We start from the raw sequence: 18,530 nt of genomic DNA on the forward strand, positions 1-18,530 counted from the left end.
AGTCAAGAAACCACCCCTTCTCATATAAAATAGAATGGGCATTACCGTGTTTACAAGATCCATCACTAGTTTACAATTTCACATTGTATTTCTTTAAGATACCTTGTATATTGTTTTCTTATCTACGACCAAGTTCAATCGAAATATTGTTCTTATTTTCCTATAAGATTATTAATAATTGTAAATATACTTAATATTCCATTAACCTAGTGTTTAATGGTGACCTTGTTCACACTAACTTGTACATATAAGTGGACTAAATTCAGATTAACTGAATTGAATATTCTTTATCCCACCCGGAGATGTTACGGACATTTTCTGTTTCTTCTCTAGAATCTATACAGAGTGATTGACACAAATTCCAGAGGCTGAGAAAAAATACGAATAGTCTTAATGATGATATCCGCTAAATTAACACAGATTTAAACCAGGAATATCCTGAAGAGGCCGGCACGTTGCCTCTAAATTAACCTGGGTGAGATAAGATGATCTTCATAGCTGTAGGAAATACTAGCTCCACTTTACGTACACGTAAGATCTAAACTCTCTTACAGCAGAACTCATCTTATATCTGCGGCATTTATCGTGGTCAAATTTCTGTCAACTTCGCCACATTTCTGATGTTGCTGCCTTTTATTAGTCCCAGCCACAAGCTCCTTAATTTGATTCAGTTTGCGGTTATATTGGCTTGCACTTTTTATCGTATGGTATTTCATGGCTCCGTACCAGTTACATAGATATTTATCTTTAAATGAGGAGTCTGACTGCCAACGATGTTGAACGATTGGGCTCCGCACACACAGTCTAAGAAAGTTAAAAATAACCGTATCCATCATCAGTGGGGCTAACAATATACTTAGACAGAAACATTCTGAAGAATAATATTAATTTCTTGATCAATAAGGAAACGATGGTGTGAAATGTGATTTTCAGGACTCCTTACCTTAGATCATAAGTTATATATTGAGCGGTGGACCGTGGCAGGTAGAGATGGGAGAATGGGATTTTAGACACAATAAATGGATTTGATTTGAAAGCGTGAAACAGATGCTTACTGGTAAGTTACACTATTAGTATGATGATGTAATTGAGCCGTGTGAGGGGAAACTGAAGCAAGTTGGTGAATGGTTCTCGTGCGATGTTAACCGAATAGGCGGAAACAACAGACTACATTTGTAACGCTTGTAAAATCGCGTATGAAAGTGCATTTTCCCCAGATTGATCATCTGCAAGAAATACTATTTCTGACCTGACATATAAATACAGCACGGGCGCTAACCAGTCAGTGCATCTGGAACATTGAGGTCGAGCAGCGTCCTAAGGAATGAGACGAGTGTGGCAGGCATGGGCCTGCTATCTACTGTGGGCGGTGTGGCTCTTGGAGTCCACTGCTGCCCTCCAACCGACAGTGGTTGGAATATCCAAAGACCTGATCGAGGAAAATAGCAAGTCAGTGATTAGTGGAACTTCAAGTTACCAAAAACAGTTACTATCACCCACCGATCTCCTGACTTCGGCATCAGGATACCATGGCGGAGGTCATGGTGGAGGGCATGGTGGAGGTGGTCACGGACACGGTGGTGGACATGGAGGAGGTGGCGGTGGTCACGGGGGTGGTGGACATGGAGGAGGTGGCGGCGGTCATCATGAGAGTGGAGGCGGGGATTCCCACCACTCTGGGCACCATTCAGGCCACGGCAGTAAAGGTGATAAAGGCTACAAGGGACATCATGATTATGAAAAGGGTGAAAAAGGGCATCATGACAAAGAAGGACACAGTGGTCATTACAGTGATCACGGAGGACACAAGAAGGGCCACCATGAAGGAGGAGGTTACTATGGTGAGCACCATCACGGTGAAAAGGGCGAGAAAGGATCAAAGTACGGTGAGGGTGGTGGTCACAAGAAAGGACATAGCACAAAGGGACATCATGAAGTGCACAAGAAGGACGAATACAAGAAGAATCACGAGTTTCACGATGAGCACCACGAGGGAGGTCACCACAGCAAGCACGGAGGTCACGAGAGCCACCACGAAAAGAAGGGAGGAGGTCATCATAAGGGAGGACATCACAAGTCTGGGTACCATGCCGATCACCACGGAAAGAAGGGTCATCACGCAAAGGGACACTACCACGATGATCATAAAGGTTACAAAGGATCACATGGACACGATAGTCACTATGGCCACCATGGGGAGCACGGCAGCAAAGGCGGCTCCTCTGGTGGGTCCAGCCATGGCTACAGCAGCGGCGGAGGCGGTGGCGGTGGTCATGGAGGTGGTGGAGGCGGTGGACACGGAGGTGGAGGACACGGTGGCGGTGGGCACGGAGGCGGACACGGGGGCGGCGGACACGGAGGTGGAGGACACGGAGGCGGACACGGAGGCGGACACGGAGGACACGGAGGTGGTCACGGAGGCGGACACGGAGGAGGTGGTCACGGGGGTGGGGGTTATGGAGGCGGAGGACACGGTGGCGGACACGGAGGTGGTCACGGGGGTGGAGGACATGGTGACGGTGGACACGGAGGTGGACACGGTGGCGGTGGACACGGTGGCGGTGGACACGGAGGCGGACACGGAGGAGGACACGGAGGAGGTGGTCACGGGGGTGGGGGTTATGGAGGCGGAGGACACGGTGGCGGACACGGAGGTGGTCACGGGGGTGGAGGACATGGTGACGGTGGACACGGAGGTGGACACGGAGGCGGACATGGAGGAGGACACGGAGGAGGTGGTCACGGGGGTGGGGGTTATGGAGGCGGAGGACACGGAGGCGGAGGCCATGGCGGTCATGGAGGAGGTGGCCACGGGGGTGGGGGTTATGGAGGCGGAGGACACGGTGGCGGACACGGAGGTGGTCACGGGGGTGGAGGACATGGTGACGGTGGACACGGAGGTGGTCACGGGGGTGGAGGACATGGTGACGGTGGACACGGAGGTGGTCACGGAGGTGGACACGGAGGTGGTCACGGGGGTGGAGGACATGGTGGACACGGAGGAGGTGGCCACGGGGGTGGGGATTATGGAGGCGGAGGACACGGAGGCGGAGGCCATGGCGGTCATGGAGGAGGTGGCCACGGGGGCGGCGGTCATGGCGGAAGTTGGCATGGACATGGGGGAGGTGGACATGGAGGAGGTGGTCACGGAGGTGGTCACGGAGGTGGTCACGGAGGTGGTGGACACGACCATCATTGGGTTAGCAGTTATGGTGGTCACTGGTAGTAAATATTATGAGAACGTACTATGTTACTTGTTGCTTTAGTTCCAGTGGACTTTTTTGGGTATTATGTAATGTTTAATTTTTTGTTTAAACCATCGAGGTTTGATCTCAAAACGTGTTGTACCGTTCTATTTGTTTTTCGTTAATTTTTATTGTAAAATTTAAAATATTATGCGTATATCAGGTATGTGTTGACTAACAATGTCAAATTTGGGCTATCATTTAAATCAATATTACTGTAGAGTTTGTAGTTCTAATGTCTTGAATTGATTTTACTGTTTCTATACAATGTTACACTTTAACCAAAAACGTCATGAAATGAAATTATGAATGCTTAGCAAGGTTTATATTTGTAGTACAATGTTCTCTGTTGCAAGTGTGAATGATGAATTATTGTTCTTAAAAGCTTAAAGCTCAGAATATAACTACAGATTCAAATATTAGTTGTGGTGATAATTGAACGCAGTAGCTGTGAAAGAAATGATTCTATATACGAACTGGATTTATATTGGTCGTACTTGTTATGGTTATAAATGAATATCTACGAATGTCATCAATAAATACCAATGTTGGACCTATCGCAATCTCATTCAGCGTTTTTATGAAATTTAAAAGAAGTAGGGAGATTAAAATTAGTGTAGTGTTGTCTCTCCAGATTTGTTTTGTTACGTAGAACTATTCTGTGTATTTGAAAGAGCGTCATTAATTAACGTTAAATTCGGTCGTGGCTTCATGTTTCGTGATTTTCGATAGTGATTAAAAATATGCTTCATTATTCGTGTTATATTCGAAGAACACAACATGAGTGCAAATAGAGAGGAATATTACTGTCCGTTCGTCCATAACAACTGAACGGAGTCCAGTTAATATTCTGAATTTGGTTTACTTTGCCTAGAAATAAGAAACTTCCTTGTAGAGGCTATTTCAAAAACCCAGCTCAGAGCGATCGACTTGATTATGAAGGTAGCATATGCCTCTGAAACGTCGGTAATCATACACGAAACTACACAGCGCTGCAGACCCAGAAGACAGTCATCCTCACACTCGTCTCCCAGAACTTGAAGTCCTATTCAGAAAACAGGAGAGCTGGTAACAGTGCTCTGTTAGACACTTAATAGATGCAGTGGTCGTGGCAGAATCTGTTCGCCTTGAATGGTTTATTTCGTGTCGGTGCACTCATATTGCTATCTTAATATCTCGGTTGGAGGGGAGAGAACTTGACAGTGTTTTATTGAACAGATTTAATTTTAATTTTCTAGTGCTTCCTGTCTGGTGTTTGTGGGCTCCTGTTCCCTTTTATTTGACCTTATTTTCTTATTACAAATTAACCCGTCTGAATTTGTTCATTTTATTCCGTGAACTTGAGATAAAGGGATCTCCGTGGGACGAGAAGTAACAAAGTGATAATTTTCGTGTGGCAAAAACACAGAGAACTTCATCATAGAACAAGACACGCGTCGAGTATAAGTAATGTGTCTTAATTATGTCGGATGGGCGTATAATTACACAAGACTAGACTCGACGTGAGGTTAATATTCAAATAATTTATGAGACCATTTCTAGAACGTTGTAGCTCGCCGAACTCTTTGAAGCTACAAGAACGATATATTTTTATAACGTGGTGTTTATAAGTTTACACACGTCATTAGTGTTGTTCATATTTTGCAGATATTTATTTGTGAGTAGGCGAAATGATGATAATGTGAGAAGATGTAAGTATTTCTAATCTTTGTTAAAAGTGATTATACGAGGTGTGTGTTGCTGCTTAATGGTGGTTAATGCTGGTTTTGTATCGTCGGACTCGACCCTGAAATAACTCCTCCATTTGGCCCCCATTAAAACTGGACAATAGAATAATCTGTAAACGTGAGTTACATAGTAATTCTCCCGCTTATTCTCTTAAGAACAACTCTGTCGCCTCAATCTGAGGATTCGATCAGAGAACCTATTCTAAAATATAGTTGCTTTCTAGTCTTCAACGTCACTTCCCATGACATCGTCAATCTGTTTTCAACGTAAGACCAGCCATACTTCGTTATTTCGTAATGTACTGGGTTCACGTATAGTAACTAGTAGTCTGAGTTTCAGTATCTGATAGCTTAAGCATGTAATACTTCAAAGAACCACCTAATATGGATTTCCAAACAAAAGGAAGTAACTGATTAAACCGGCTGATCATTGACTCGGATGGCTTCCTTATGAAGCCTGGTCGTATTATAGGAAGCCCCACTATGGCATTCATTGTCAGGTTAGATTAGCGGCAGTGAGTCTAAACTCTGTGAAGATTGCTTTAGAGGATATTTAAAGACGCTGATTGAACCGCAGATTTTTTAGCGTCGAATGACAAGGGTGATTAATTTGGAACGAATACGGAAACTGTCACCAGTCTTCTCAAAGTAACAATTTACAACTACAGTAACGTGGCTTCTCCTGTATCGACATTATGATTTTAAAATTAATAATTACGTTATTCTTTCTGAAAAACTATTAGCTTTTCACGAAGAAATTGGTTTCTTAATTAGTCAGTCGTGTTATGTGTATGTTGGTTGCTCAGTTAGCTAGTTGATTAATTGGCCGTTTTACTATTATTTTAACTATGTTAAATACTCTCTCTCTCTCTATTGGGGCAGCAAGGACTTCTGAGACGTTGGAAAACTTCTGCCATTCTACACGGCGCCACAACTCTGAAGACTGAGAAATTCAGTAGAACATTGTGTTTCTGACACCCCGAGCAATTATGAAATCATCTTTGTTCTTGTTACGACCCATTTTTCACTACAAAAGTTGCAGAATCTATAACTCCTTTGATGAAACAGTGGGCGGTCAATTTCTCGACAAGAAATGACTCTGATGATTCAAATGGAAATATAATATCACAGTAATGAACGTTAACATTTTCAATAACAGTAGATTAAAGCTGAGGTCTGTATGTATGATGGTAGTTTATATTTAAACTACGATGTATTCATACCAGATAAATATTTGCATTTTATGTTTTCCATATCCGACATATCTTTGAAAATTATATCTTACATTACCATTAAAAGGAGGTAAGAGTGGGGTCTGTAGATCACATTCATAAAAGTATGTTAGGTCATACTAAATTATTACGTACTATCATAAAAAATGTATTAAATTCGAATATATTTAGCATTTTATACAGAAATAATGGTATTTTAATTGTAGATTTAAACATTACTGCGACAAAAGAAACTGGCTTGATAAATATTTAATTTGCGTAACTATTTAAATAAAACTAATTAACTTACTATTCAACAGATAAAGTGAAAGATATTTTAATAAATAATTTTCTATAAGTATTTAATTTACTACGTAACTGATAAGTTAAAAAATAACTAAAGAAATGACAGGTGACGTAAACCACTCTCTTAAAAATAAAGTTAAGAAATCTGCTGATTAATTAACGGACTCTCAATATAACTTATTCTTATTCTTGTGTTGGTTCTACAGTCATTGAGCGACCTTGGCCTCAATACGCATGGAAGGTTCATTAATCCATTTAGGCATTTAGTAAAAATTCCTTGGACAAGTGTCCAGCCTCTTAATGTAACAAGCCTACAAAGAAACTAACCAGAGGAATCAATGAGTAATCACCTAGTTAATCAACGAACAAAACAAATACTTAACCTTGAAATTAAAATGTAGAGGTATCGGTACATTGCAGAAAATTAGCAACAGAAAATCAAATATATATATATGTATATTGATTGTATTAAATAATTTAGACTTATACAGGCCATTATCTCACACAGCAAGTGCACTGCTTACGTCTCGAAGCTTAATTCAGCTATTCCACATTCTGTGGTCCAGAAGTTTCCATACTTAATCTACAACAGATAGCGCATGAGGAAGTTTGTGTAATGCATTTTTTATGACGTCGTAGTGATCTTCAGTTCTTGGTGCAGTATCGGATTGTATTTATGATTAATTTCGAGCCACGATTGAAGGCGTTATAATTATTTATTTCGATAACTATAAAGGAAACTGCATATGAGTTTGTGCTGTTATATTTTGTTTTACAGACGTTCATGTGCCAAGCTGTAAACAGCAAGACGAAGCCATAAGTTCGTCGAAGTAGAGAGTATGTCATGCTATTATTCGAAGTTGTATTTCGGAAGATGTACTAAATTCGATAATCCCACGGGGTGTCCCGTGAGTTTTACTCATGCGGTTTACAGAACAAGGCCGTAGATTAATAATTGCAATTGTATTATTCTCATTTCTTATTCAATATGACTTGTTATACGTTAATGTTTTAAAATTTGAATTTCATATGTTTTAAATATTTGTATCCACTGTACTATACAGAGACAAACAATGTTTGGATAAAGTCACAGTTCAGTATCACATCTGAGCGGATCCCGGGATGTTCCTCACTTTATTCAAGTGTTCCTGCAATGAAACACTGTACGTCAGAACCCATCTCCGTGGATAATAGCATTGCATTTACATTGACTGGCAATGGTTTTGAATTGAGGCATCTGAGTGATTCTAAATAGGATTAACACGCGTTAAATCTATATAAATATAGATTTACTAAATACAGTGGAAAGTTTATATACAGGAGAACTGAAATTACGCATGTATAAACAGTTGACGCTGCTTAACGTTCCGATATACCGGGTAAATGACAGACTGACAGATTGACGGTACAATTATCTGACTTAATAACGAGCTGACTTGTTAATTAAGAAAGTAAATATTTAATAATCTAACTTGTTAAATAACTGACTCGTTTACAGTCTAGCTGGTTTCCTTGCTGACAAGTTGGCTGACCGGCTAACTGATGGATACTCTGCGTGTCTTAGGGTTCTGCTGAATAAATAAGGGAATACTTGTCCAAACAAATATGTTACTATATGACTGATTGACTCACCACATAACTGGCTTAGTGGCTAATTGCATTAATTATTTAGTTATTTAGGCTTTTACTGAACATTATTCCTAAAAATCCTCTGTGGTATCGCTAATTTCCGGCAAGAATTTCAAACCTGGGACGTCACTTTAGTAAGAGAAACTTTCCAGTAAACAAGACAAGGGTTTTATCTATTAACCAGACTGCAATCCTACGACTGACAAGTCTTGTTAAATTCCACAAAATCCTCTCGGGCGATCAGCCTTGTCAATGCTGAGTTACAAAGACTCGCTCTGTCCCTGCCATCATCACTGACACGGTTGATCGCCCGAGAAGATTTCGTAGCATTCGTTCGCCGTGAAAGTTTCAAATCTCACAAAGTCTTGATACTGATAATCCCGAGAATCCAGCATCTGTCCATAGAGCTGTGCTTCTAGGGGATTCCCCTGAGAATGAAGTACACCCGCAGATATTACCGCGCTGGAAAGCGAGTGTCCCCATCTCACCGAAGTTGAGGTGAACTTAAATTACGAGACTAAATTTTCTCGTAGTAACTAGCAGAGCAATGAGATACAGACAGAGGATGGGCGCCAGTGAACACAGTCCCACAGAACAACTGTTTTTTTTTCTTTCAAAAATCTATTTTCCCCATGTAGTTTGTCTTTACCTCTGTTACATGTCGGTTTTTATGTGAGAACAGAAATATTTTTATAAAACATGTTGTGAGACGAAAGTCGAAAAGAAAAATACAGCAGTGCAGAACTAATTATTTAGTTACCTAATTAATAAAAGGCCTGCTGTATTTTTTTTTCAAATTTACATTTACTAACCAGTGTCTTTCTGTAACACGCCACTATTCTGGCCTCTCTTCGTTCATGTTCACAGTAATTGTAAGCCAAATTTGACAATGACCGTAACATTTTTCTATAGCAAATCTGTCCATTGCTTTGTGGATGTATTTTTCCTCCAGTAACACTTCTTTACTATCATCATTCTTTATCGTATTATAACAGGTACTTCTTTTGACACGTATTGACATTTTCATCTAGGCCTTTCCAGCTTTTATTTTCCATCTTTAAATTCCATAAAATACAGCTACAATTGTCGGTAGGCTTACTTTAAAAAGTAATTGGTAAAATATTTTTAACAGTTCTAAATGTTGATTTGTTAATACCGAAGAATATTTTGGTATAAAATTATAGTTTTGCCCGCCGGTCAAAAATAAAACATGTGTTACTAACTACATTTGTCATAATTCATAATTTAATTGTGACTAAGGAAACGGAGTTCTCAAAACGTGTTGAAAGAAAACTTCACAGTCGCCCACATGTGGCAATTAAGGAAGGCATCGCGTGTTGACCAAGAGGGAAAAATAAAGGCTTAGACTACAAATCTATATCTCGTCTGTCCTACTCGGGAAATGGGAAGCCCCCCCCCCAACCTTCACTCATTTCTCATTTTCTTCCTTGAATATGTCCAGCATGATTTATTAGTGTCTTCGTTATTAGCCGGACAGTTGGCTGAGCATCCCACTACCTGCACACCACATGTGATCTCCCACCTACCAAGAACCAGAAAAAACACAATAACAAGATTCGAAGAAAACAAAATCAAATCTAAAACTTCTTGGCGATGGTGAAGAGTCAATTGAATAAAAATTTACTTGGATATTATCCATCGTCTAGTAAATATAAAACGTAAAACGACGTTTCGGAGATGGGACTCTATCTCCGCCTTCAGGTTCCTCCACAGTTGGGCCCACTAGATAATTTGGTAATGCCTTTTTATTCCGGGACTTTCACTTTTTTACTTTGTCCGGAGATAGGGATTTGCTCTATCTAGTGGGCCCAACTGTGTAGGAACCTGAAGACGGAGATAGAGTCCCATCTCCGAAACGTCGTTTTACGTTTTATATTTACTAGACGATGGATAATATCCAAGTAAACTTTTATTCAAAACAAAATCACTTTAACATCCAAAAAATGTAGTCAGATACGAAAGCATAGAGGGAGAAATCGTGTCTTCTCGTCGTTCGTACGAGTGCCAAATATCCTGGAAAACACTGAACGCATTTAAATTAAATTTGGTAATGGTGTCGACGCTAAAATTTGTAGTCTTACATGAAGCTTAAATTGAGCTCATTCAGTTTCATTAGAAAAATTTCTTCGCGACATAAAATGAAGGCTTCGTCGAGATCTTCAACCTTTATTTAGAACACATTTAGTTGTGTTAAATATTTTACGAAATAAAAGTACGATTGCTTATAGGTCTGTACAGTGTGGTATCTTTAATTTTAATGGCTTCGCAACAAATGAACACTACTACACCAGTTACAGCGTACACGAAATAATAAGGAACGAATTTGAAAATAGACTGTGTGTGTTTCATTGTAGTACACATTTACACCAGTGTTCGTTTCTTGGCTTATTTAACGACATTTTACCAATCACAAATGAGCAAGAAGGGGTCAGTAAGAAAGTGGCTGGTTATCGGTACAAAGATCGAAATTCGATCCTCATAATTGTTATGGAAATTATTTTGGTAATATAAACTCTGGGACTGCCTCACTATTGTTAGCGAAATTTGTGTAACTGGTCAGTTGATTTCTCAGTTAATCCGTTACGTAACGTTACGTTCTCTGCACTATGTTTCCCGCATGTGCCCTTGGATTTCTGTTGTTTTTTTATCAAAACAGGAAAGTTCGTTCTAGATTCAAAGCAGGCGTCACCTCTCCCCCGTTGCTAAACATGGTATTATATCCCACTGAACATTCCAGTCGTGTCGTGCGTCGCAAATTTACGGGCTGAGTTGTCCGATTCAAGCCACTAGCTAGCTATCTACCGGCAGAAATTTTCATGCCCGAGTTTTCTTTCATATTTTACGTGCTTGCCCCTGTAATTTGTCTAAAACTTTTCTAGGTGCGCTGTATGTACTATGTGTCACTTGTATTCGTTAATTTTCATTTAATTTTACATTCATTTAAGTATTTCTCTGTAAATGAATCTTGTAATGTATTTGTATTATAGTACTTAGTAATCCATTCACTTAGGACGACAACATTTTTAGCAGACGAGGTAGGAAAAGTGAGTGTTTATTGCAAGTACAATTTTTAAAGACGACTTTTAGTAATATATGAAACAAATTATAATACGTTAGTAGCAATACTAATAGATATCCATAAATTTTTGGCAAGTTATCTTTAAGAATGAGAACCTCTTTAGTTAAATAGTTTGAAAATGTGTGTCAACTTTTCTAAATCTGAATTAAGCTGTACCGAAACTGTAATTAGGTTTCCGTAGTTACTTTATCAAAATTTGAAATATTTTTCCTAACCATGTTTTTGTCACGCGTAATTTCCAAGTCACGAATCTGTTATTTACTTAAATCAAGTTTCATTTAAAACCAAATTATGGATTAAGAATGTTGTGGTCTCGCCATTTCTGCTCCTTTCTTAGGAGATGTACGTATTGCTTGGGGATTATACACTTGATGCTTTATTAAGAAATTTTGGAGGCCACCAGAAGCGAGCTGCTTACAACACCCACATCGGACCACATCTCATATCCCGGGTCTGTGGTGGAAGCTGCTGCAACAGATACAGCGGGCAGCGGGGGGTTCGGTTTAATCAAACAGGGTAACCGCCAGTTTCACAGCTATAGCTCGTTGTCCTTCCAGCTGGGCTCGCCACCACGGCCTCCTGGTTTTTTATACTCGTGAAGGGACAAATAGCAGCTGTTTTATGTGAGCGGGCGATAAAAGCAGATGAGGTGTTTTATTGCGTAGTAAAGTTTAGTACAGGAAAGAAATGGAAGAAACTTGTTCTAAAACAATTACTGTTATAATTTATACATTTATTGAAAAATAACTCGCTGTCTTCCATGACTTACTTCGTTTAAAGACGAATTTTAATCTGCACTAAACTATCAGAAGATCCCACAACTAACCGTTTTCACACGTCAGCGTTACAGAGAAAACGAGATATCTCGTTCAGAGCATAGAGTGTATTAATCACGTTTTCTAAACTGCTTACTCACTTAGTGTTAAATGGTATAATGAGTCTATTCATAACTAATTTTTATATGATCAGGATAAAAACTGTTGCAGCCTATTTTAAGGTAACTCCTCGTGTTTACCTGCATTATTCTTCGTTCAGTGGTTATGTAACGACGCGTTAGCATATGAAACCAACTATAATCTGATCTGACTTATATTTGGGTTGTAAATTTAAAGCGGATATATAATAACTGTTGCATTGTTTTTAAATGATTTACTGACTCTGTTTCAGCTGAATACGTTTCATAGCGTCAGAGAATAGAGAAATATGATCGTGGGTTTTACATCAATTTGAAAATCAAAATGTAAATTTCGTCTCAAGAACTTGTAATGATTTTGTGACATTTCATTGAATAACACAATGCATGTTCTGAAGACAAGTGTTCTATAAATAATCACGAGTCCAGAATGAGTTCTTTCGTGCCAAGGATGTGACTTAATTACTATAATCTGCCACTAAACTGAAACAATGAGTAATTTATTTGTCTGAGAATGTTGTTTGCAGAAGAAACAGGTTGTGAAGCTGCAGATTGAATTTAATTTGTTCTCGATATTTCAGTGGCGGTTTCTTGTGACTATCGTAATGAATCCTTCAGGCTCCATAAGAGCCGGATAGTTCTCAAAAAATGAAGATGGCAGTTTTCTGGGTTGTATCGCCGTGTAGTCTGGTAGAAGTACACCGACGTTTCAGAGGTGATTGCAGCCTGCATCGTCAGGTCTAATAGTGGTGGTAGCAAGCATTATCTTCATACTCGCTGCCGTGAGAACCTCAAATCACACTTTTACTCGTTTCTTTGTTTTTAATTGAATTCATCACCCGTTGAAAGTTTTTTGAAAAGTTTTAACAATGACGGCTTCTCGAAGAATGGATTTGCCTTGTCATCAGGTACGGAGGGACACAACAATTTGCCCGAATAGTGCGACTACTGGATCGAATAGAGCAGGTGTCTCGCTCTATAGCTAATGACAAATGAAGATTCGTCCTTTGATACTTTGTAAATGTTGAGACATTTCCAGACCTTTTCAACGCGATGGATTAAGTTCAGAAAAAATAAATTTATAATAAATGCCCGTCCTTTGTGGAACCTGTAGGCTTTATTACCATAGCCACAGGACCCCTCTAAAGAAACTTACCATGAGCCAGTTGAATTCAATCAGCGCTTCTCGCCCTGTTCTTTCACAAACAATATTCTCAGACAACTGAATTACTCGTTGTTTCAGAAGTAACAGGTTATAGTCGTTAAGTGATCTGCATTTGGTTTAATTACTAGTTTGTTTTGATGCCAGTCTGGCTGAGAGGAAGACGAGTTGGCTCTGTCTGTCCCTTGTAGAGCGTGGAGGAAATAATGAGACGAGAAACAGCTGCGTCAATGGAACATTCATTCTCTGCTTAATGCTTTTAGTGTTTATCCCCTCACGGGAGCGCTCTTATCCCAAACAGCTACCAGAGCAGTCCTTTGTGTCAATTGAATGTAAGAGCAATCGAGATAGATCTGAATCCTTACGCTTTCTTTTAACTTGACAAGTTTGGAAAAGCGCACTCTAGTTTAGAGTATGTCTCTGTGGATGTTGGCCTGTAACAGGTAACTTGTCTGTCCCCCAGTTGACACATGAACAGCGGTGGAATTATATTGACAGGGAAAAACTAAGGACCACCAAAAATCCCACTGGGAGTGAATCCGTCCCTCAGCGGTAACCGCCTGAGCTTATGACACGGCCTCAACATAGGCTTACTGGGTGTCCCACATGACCTCTTGACCCCTTCTCGAACTTGCCTTCCATTCGTAATTGCATGTAGCCCCAATTTATGTTTCGTTCTGCCCCAAGTCCCACCCACCTCAGTGTTCCGGCTTTAATAAGCCACTTGTTCTTGAAGAGCACAAGTTATGAATCGCCTCGTTATCTAATTTTCTCTGTCCTGTTTGGCTCCACATGATGAATCTTTCTAGATAATAGATCTTTTATCGCCAGTACTTTTATTGCTGGTTTAATGCCCCGTAGCTAATAATCTACAGTAGTTTTCCGCTGATAGTACGCCATTGCTTCTGATAAGGTCTAAGTAGCAGTCAACAATATTAATTATATTACTTAAACGATACGTGGAACTGCGACGTAATTGAATATATAAATGGACAATTAGTAGGAAATTGGCTATTTGGTTTCATCATGGTGAATTTTATTCTACTTAATTGAAATAAGATTATGGTTTATTCATCTTTGACATTTGATGTTAGCATTACTAACCCGTTAGATTTTATTTTTGCTTTATTAATCCGTATAGAATGTTTACAAAACTAGCCAGTGATATCACTTCCAATCATGTTGTACGGTGCTTAAGCTTCGTTATTAATATTCGTTGCTTTGTGGCAGAAGACAGAAACTTAAAAAGTATTCCGTCAAGAATCAATATATAGTCTTCTTTTGACATCTAGCGAATTTTTGTAGCTAGAGTGCGGCATTTGGTAGGTCCATGCCAGTAGATTATACATTTTTCTACAGATGTTATAGTATGCATCTGTGAAAGACGCAGTGGCTTTTCGAAAATCTTTGTTATGATGCCTGTGCGGATTTGACAACTATAAATGTAAATTTATGCTGGTGAGAAACATGTCGCTAATTTGTTTCATTATCAATTTACAGCCACTGTTAGATTCTGAGTGTGTGCATATATGTATATATGTATGTGCATGTATATATATAATATTTGATTAAAATTCGGTGTTGCAAGTTTTTATGAAAAGGAATTTAGCTTAAATAAATATTTATTCTGCCTTAAATCGGGCAGCTTGAATACTTAATTTTCCACGTACCATCGTCTCAGTGCAGGTAACATGTACTTCCATTTTAATAGATTAGTTCCACTTCTGGAAAAAATAAGTTAATGTTACCTACTGCATTAGTATTAGTCATTTAACGTTAGACGTATTCATCCTTTACGTGACCTAGTATCCGTTCCATCTTCGCTCTCCGTAGCACGCCACTAACAAGTAAATGAAATCTGAGATATCTTATGAAAGATTGCACTGTTTTCAGCTTAAGCTTCCGATGTATCGCCATCGATTTAAACCTCGTGTTATTATATATATTGGCTTTTTTCAGAGCCCAGTACTCTCGAATTTCCTGTAAGGAAGTCAGGAGCGTACGACCAATACACGAATGACAGGTTTCAGGAAGCTAGAATTTCATCTCATCCTTTATCATTTCAAGATCATATTTGAAGGGTTCAAGTCTTTCCCCTCTTGATATATTGACTGTCTGAGGAGGACAGCATAAAGGTCGGTGACCTTTCTTCACTCTCAGTCTTCGACCACGTTTCTTTCGATTTATAAAATTTGCATCACTGTTTCATGCTTGCTTGCTCTGTACCTGAACGGAGTTGCATAAAATCTAAATAGATGCACAATGCCATGACTTATCGACTTCGTTCGGACATTATCGCTTGGAAATTACTCCATAAATGCGTTCTTGCAGTATTTATATTATTAACATTTTAAGTAATAAAAATAATGGGAAGAAACTGCTTTCAACATAATTAATCACTTTTAGTGTCACTATTTTTAATTTTTGAATTACAATATTATCAATCTATTTGCATCACTGTCTATATACACTCCTGTATTTGGGCTAGTGTTTTATTACGCACTCGTAGCACCATCACCTCTGTATGTCTGTGCGTGGACCCATCACATTGGTTATTAGAATTAATGTGATTAAATAAAGGATAAAGGTAGTACGTGATCTAATCAACAGAGTCGTTTAACCAATGTGAACCATGTTTCGTAACAATGACGTCCAGCTACTGAGCAGGGATTCCAGTCTTGCTAAGTTTGATATTCGGTAGTTGAAACTAGGTAGATTGGAAGCAACACACGACCATGCTAGCCCCTTTAAATCAGACACCAGGTTTCACATCCATATAAAACAACTATAATTACAGTCTTGTATATTTTAATACTTTTTAATTAAAACATCGGATAATGGAAAGTTGTGAGCTACAACCCACTCTTTTCTCATCATGACTGTCATTTCGGAATATGCCTACTTCAATTCTGCCACATTTTCAAAATATGTATTGGCTGCCCTTGTGTTTAGCAATGATTTATTTAGAATTAGTTCTGTTTACATTTATGGTTACCCAGCCATAATTAACCTAATAGTATTTAATAGTCCCGTAATAGTAAATAATATCAACATCTGGAGAAGAAAAACGCGCTGCATCTTCAGTATTTAAGCACCCGGTCTGCTCAAATGCTGTGATTCTCGCTTTCAACCAGGGTAGTGTGTGAGCAGGCCGCCAATTAGCTGCTAGTAGGTGGTAGTGAGGTGTTCAGCGGGTAGTATCGAGACACCCGACACGTACACAAATGTTCCTGAACTAGGTCAGACCCGATTAGGTGCAAGACTGTCTGTCTGTCTGTCTGTCTGTCTGTCTACCTGCATATCAATCTATATTTCTGTTTTTCTATCCATCTACCGGTCTGTTTGTCTGTGTATTTATCTACTTAGTTTATATAATATAATCCCGTAACATATATATATCGCCTCTCTATATATCTATGTATGTGTCTGCCTGCGTGGATTCGGTCTATCAAAACCATAATGTAAATCCAAGTTCCTTCGAGCGGAAGATGGATGTCCCGAGTTCGTCGTAGTTTCTTCGATGCAAGCGTCGTTCACTGTCGTTCTTTTTTCTTTTTAAATCGTGAATTTTTTTCGAAGAAATGTTTTAAACGTTCATATAGTTATTAGCGTGAAGGTAAATTGATATACGAGATGTGTGGACCGCAAGAACCCGGTGTTACGCGGAAACAGATATTTGTTAAGTGATCACAACTCAGATATATGTATTTGATATTTGTATAAATGAATTTCATGATAAAATTAGGAAAAAAGATTAATTCAGGAAGATGGATTTATAAACAGTTAATCATCCCATTTATCCTCAAAAACATTAAAAATTATTCAATGTGAAACTATTACTTCGCTGGGTTATTTTCTTTGTTTCATAGTACAATTTTGTGACGAGAAATGTGAATTACAAGTGTCTGGCGAGAAAAGCATCCAGAAAACTTTTCCATCTAATAACGATCAGTCAAATGTGCAGTTTGTGAGATAGTACGTAAGGACTTTCGTGCTGTTGACATGTAGACTAATGTGGTGTTTAATATTGTTTGGGAGACGGAAAACGAAGTTGGTAAGGAAATGTGTCGCGAATTGAATTGCCTCAGGGACTTGCTTGTCGATATCCGGTATTAGTTGAGTTTAACTTTGTGTTCTATTGTCAGAGACAGTCCACAAACGTATTTTTCAAAATATATCTAATTACCTCTGTTAATAAAATAATTTCTCTTTTTTTAGAGCATAGTGGTAACTGTATACTCCAGCTTCTGTAACATTCAGTAACTTTACAAATCCACAGAGTGTATATTTGCATTTGGTATGATTTACAAAATAAGTATTTATTTTTAATCTAAATAACATCAACCGGTTTACTTTTGTAATTGAGATCTGTTTTGTTCGGGACAGGAACTTAATATTTTAATATTTTATACGCACTTCGTGCTTCGAAGGTTTAAATACGCTGTGACCAGCTCTATCACTACGTCAGCTCTGGGACAGAAACCTGTGTCCTGAAAGAATTGTGACTAAGCAAGGAAGTGATATGAACTGTTTGTTCTGGTCAAAAAGGCGGGCGATCAATCAAGTTGACAGGCAATTTTACGGCTGAATCTTTATATATCAATGATTAAGTTTATGGCATTATACACGCTACCTGATTACAGATTAGTACCTAAAAAAATATCACCTTTTATACAAGTTTGCAGATAGCCTTACAGTACATTTTATCCTCTTTTATGAGAAATATAAGTAGGAAGCTGGTGTACGAGTTTAATGTATCACGATTAGTCATGATTTTAATTTAATGACACGAAAAAGTGCCTTGTCTCCTACGTCTTATTCTGTTTATCTCATTCGAGTAATAGACGTGTTAAATGATTACTAAGTTCAATAAGAAGGCGCGCTTCTGGGAAATCAAGTTATAAGGGTGTAAATTCGTTTTATGTTGAAACCAAAACCCGTTGTCGGACCGGTGGAGTCCACGAATCAATCTAACGACCGGGCGCTGTCTAATTGTATTTCTATGCCGGTTTTCAACAAACAGGAAGTGCTCAGAATAATTTTCGTTAACTGCTTAAACCTTTAAGCTACAGAGAATGCAGGTCACATTGTAAGTAACTGATTACGTGCAGTCTTGCCTCGTCTGAATTCCCTTTTGGATAAACCCAAACTCATCGGCGTATGCGATTCTAACAAGGGTTGTTGTTAATGGATGGAATCTGAGATCACATATAATTTAACTATTGTTGAATAATTTT

General features: G+C 38.9%; 2 protein-coding genes across 3 annotated transcripts in view; both read left to right on the plus strand.

Annotated features, from left to right (window-relative positions):
* Nucleotides 1–18,530, plus strand: part of MCTS1 (malignant T-cell-amplified sequence 1 homolog) — a 399,788-nt gene that overhangs the window by 316,065 nt on the left and 65,193 nt on the right. The gene's annotated exons all lie outside the window — the stretch shown is intronic.
* On the plus strand, nt 1,309–3,667 carry LOC110827589 (uncharacterized). Of its 2 annotated transcripts, XM_087353618.1 has the most exons (2): nt 1,309–2,858; nt 2,901–3,667. In XM_087353618.1, exons 1-2 carry the CDS (start codon nt 1,325–1,327, stop codon nt 3,224–3,226), a joined length of 1,860 nt encoding a protein of 619 aa, XP_087209744.1. In that variant the 5' UTR covers nt 1,309–1,324; the 3' UTR covers nt 3,227–3,667. The 2 variants fall into 2 exon arrangements, with proteins under 2 accessions (XP_087209744.1, XP_087209743.1); XM_087353617.1 differs by having other exon boundaries at nt 1,309–3,667.

Source organism: Zootermopsis nevadensis, unplaced genomic scaffold (assembly GCF_977971745.1).
Source record: "Zootermopsis nevadensis isolate Lab colony 2312 unplaced genomic scaffold, Znev_1.0 Znev_ptg000022l, whole genome shotgun sequence".
NCBI classification, from domain to species: Eukaryota; Metazoa; Arthropoda; class Insecta; order Blattodea; family Termopsidae; genus Zootermopsis; species Zootermopsis nevadensis.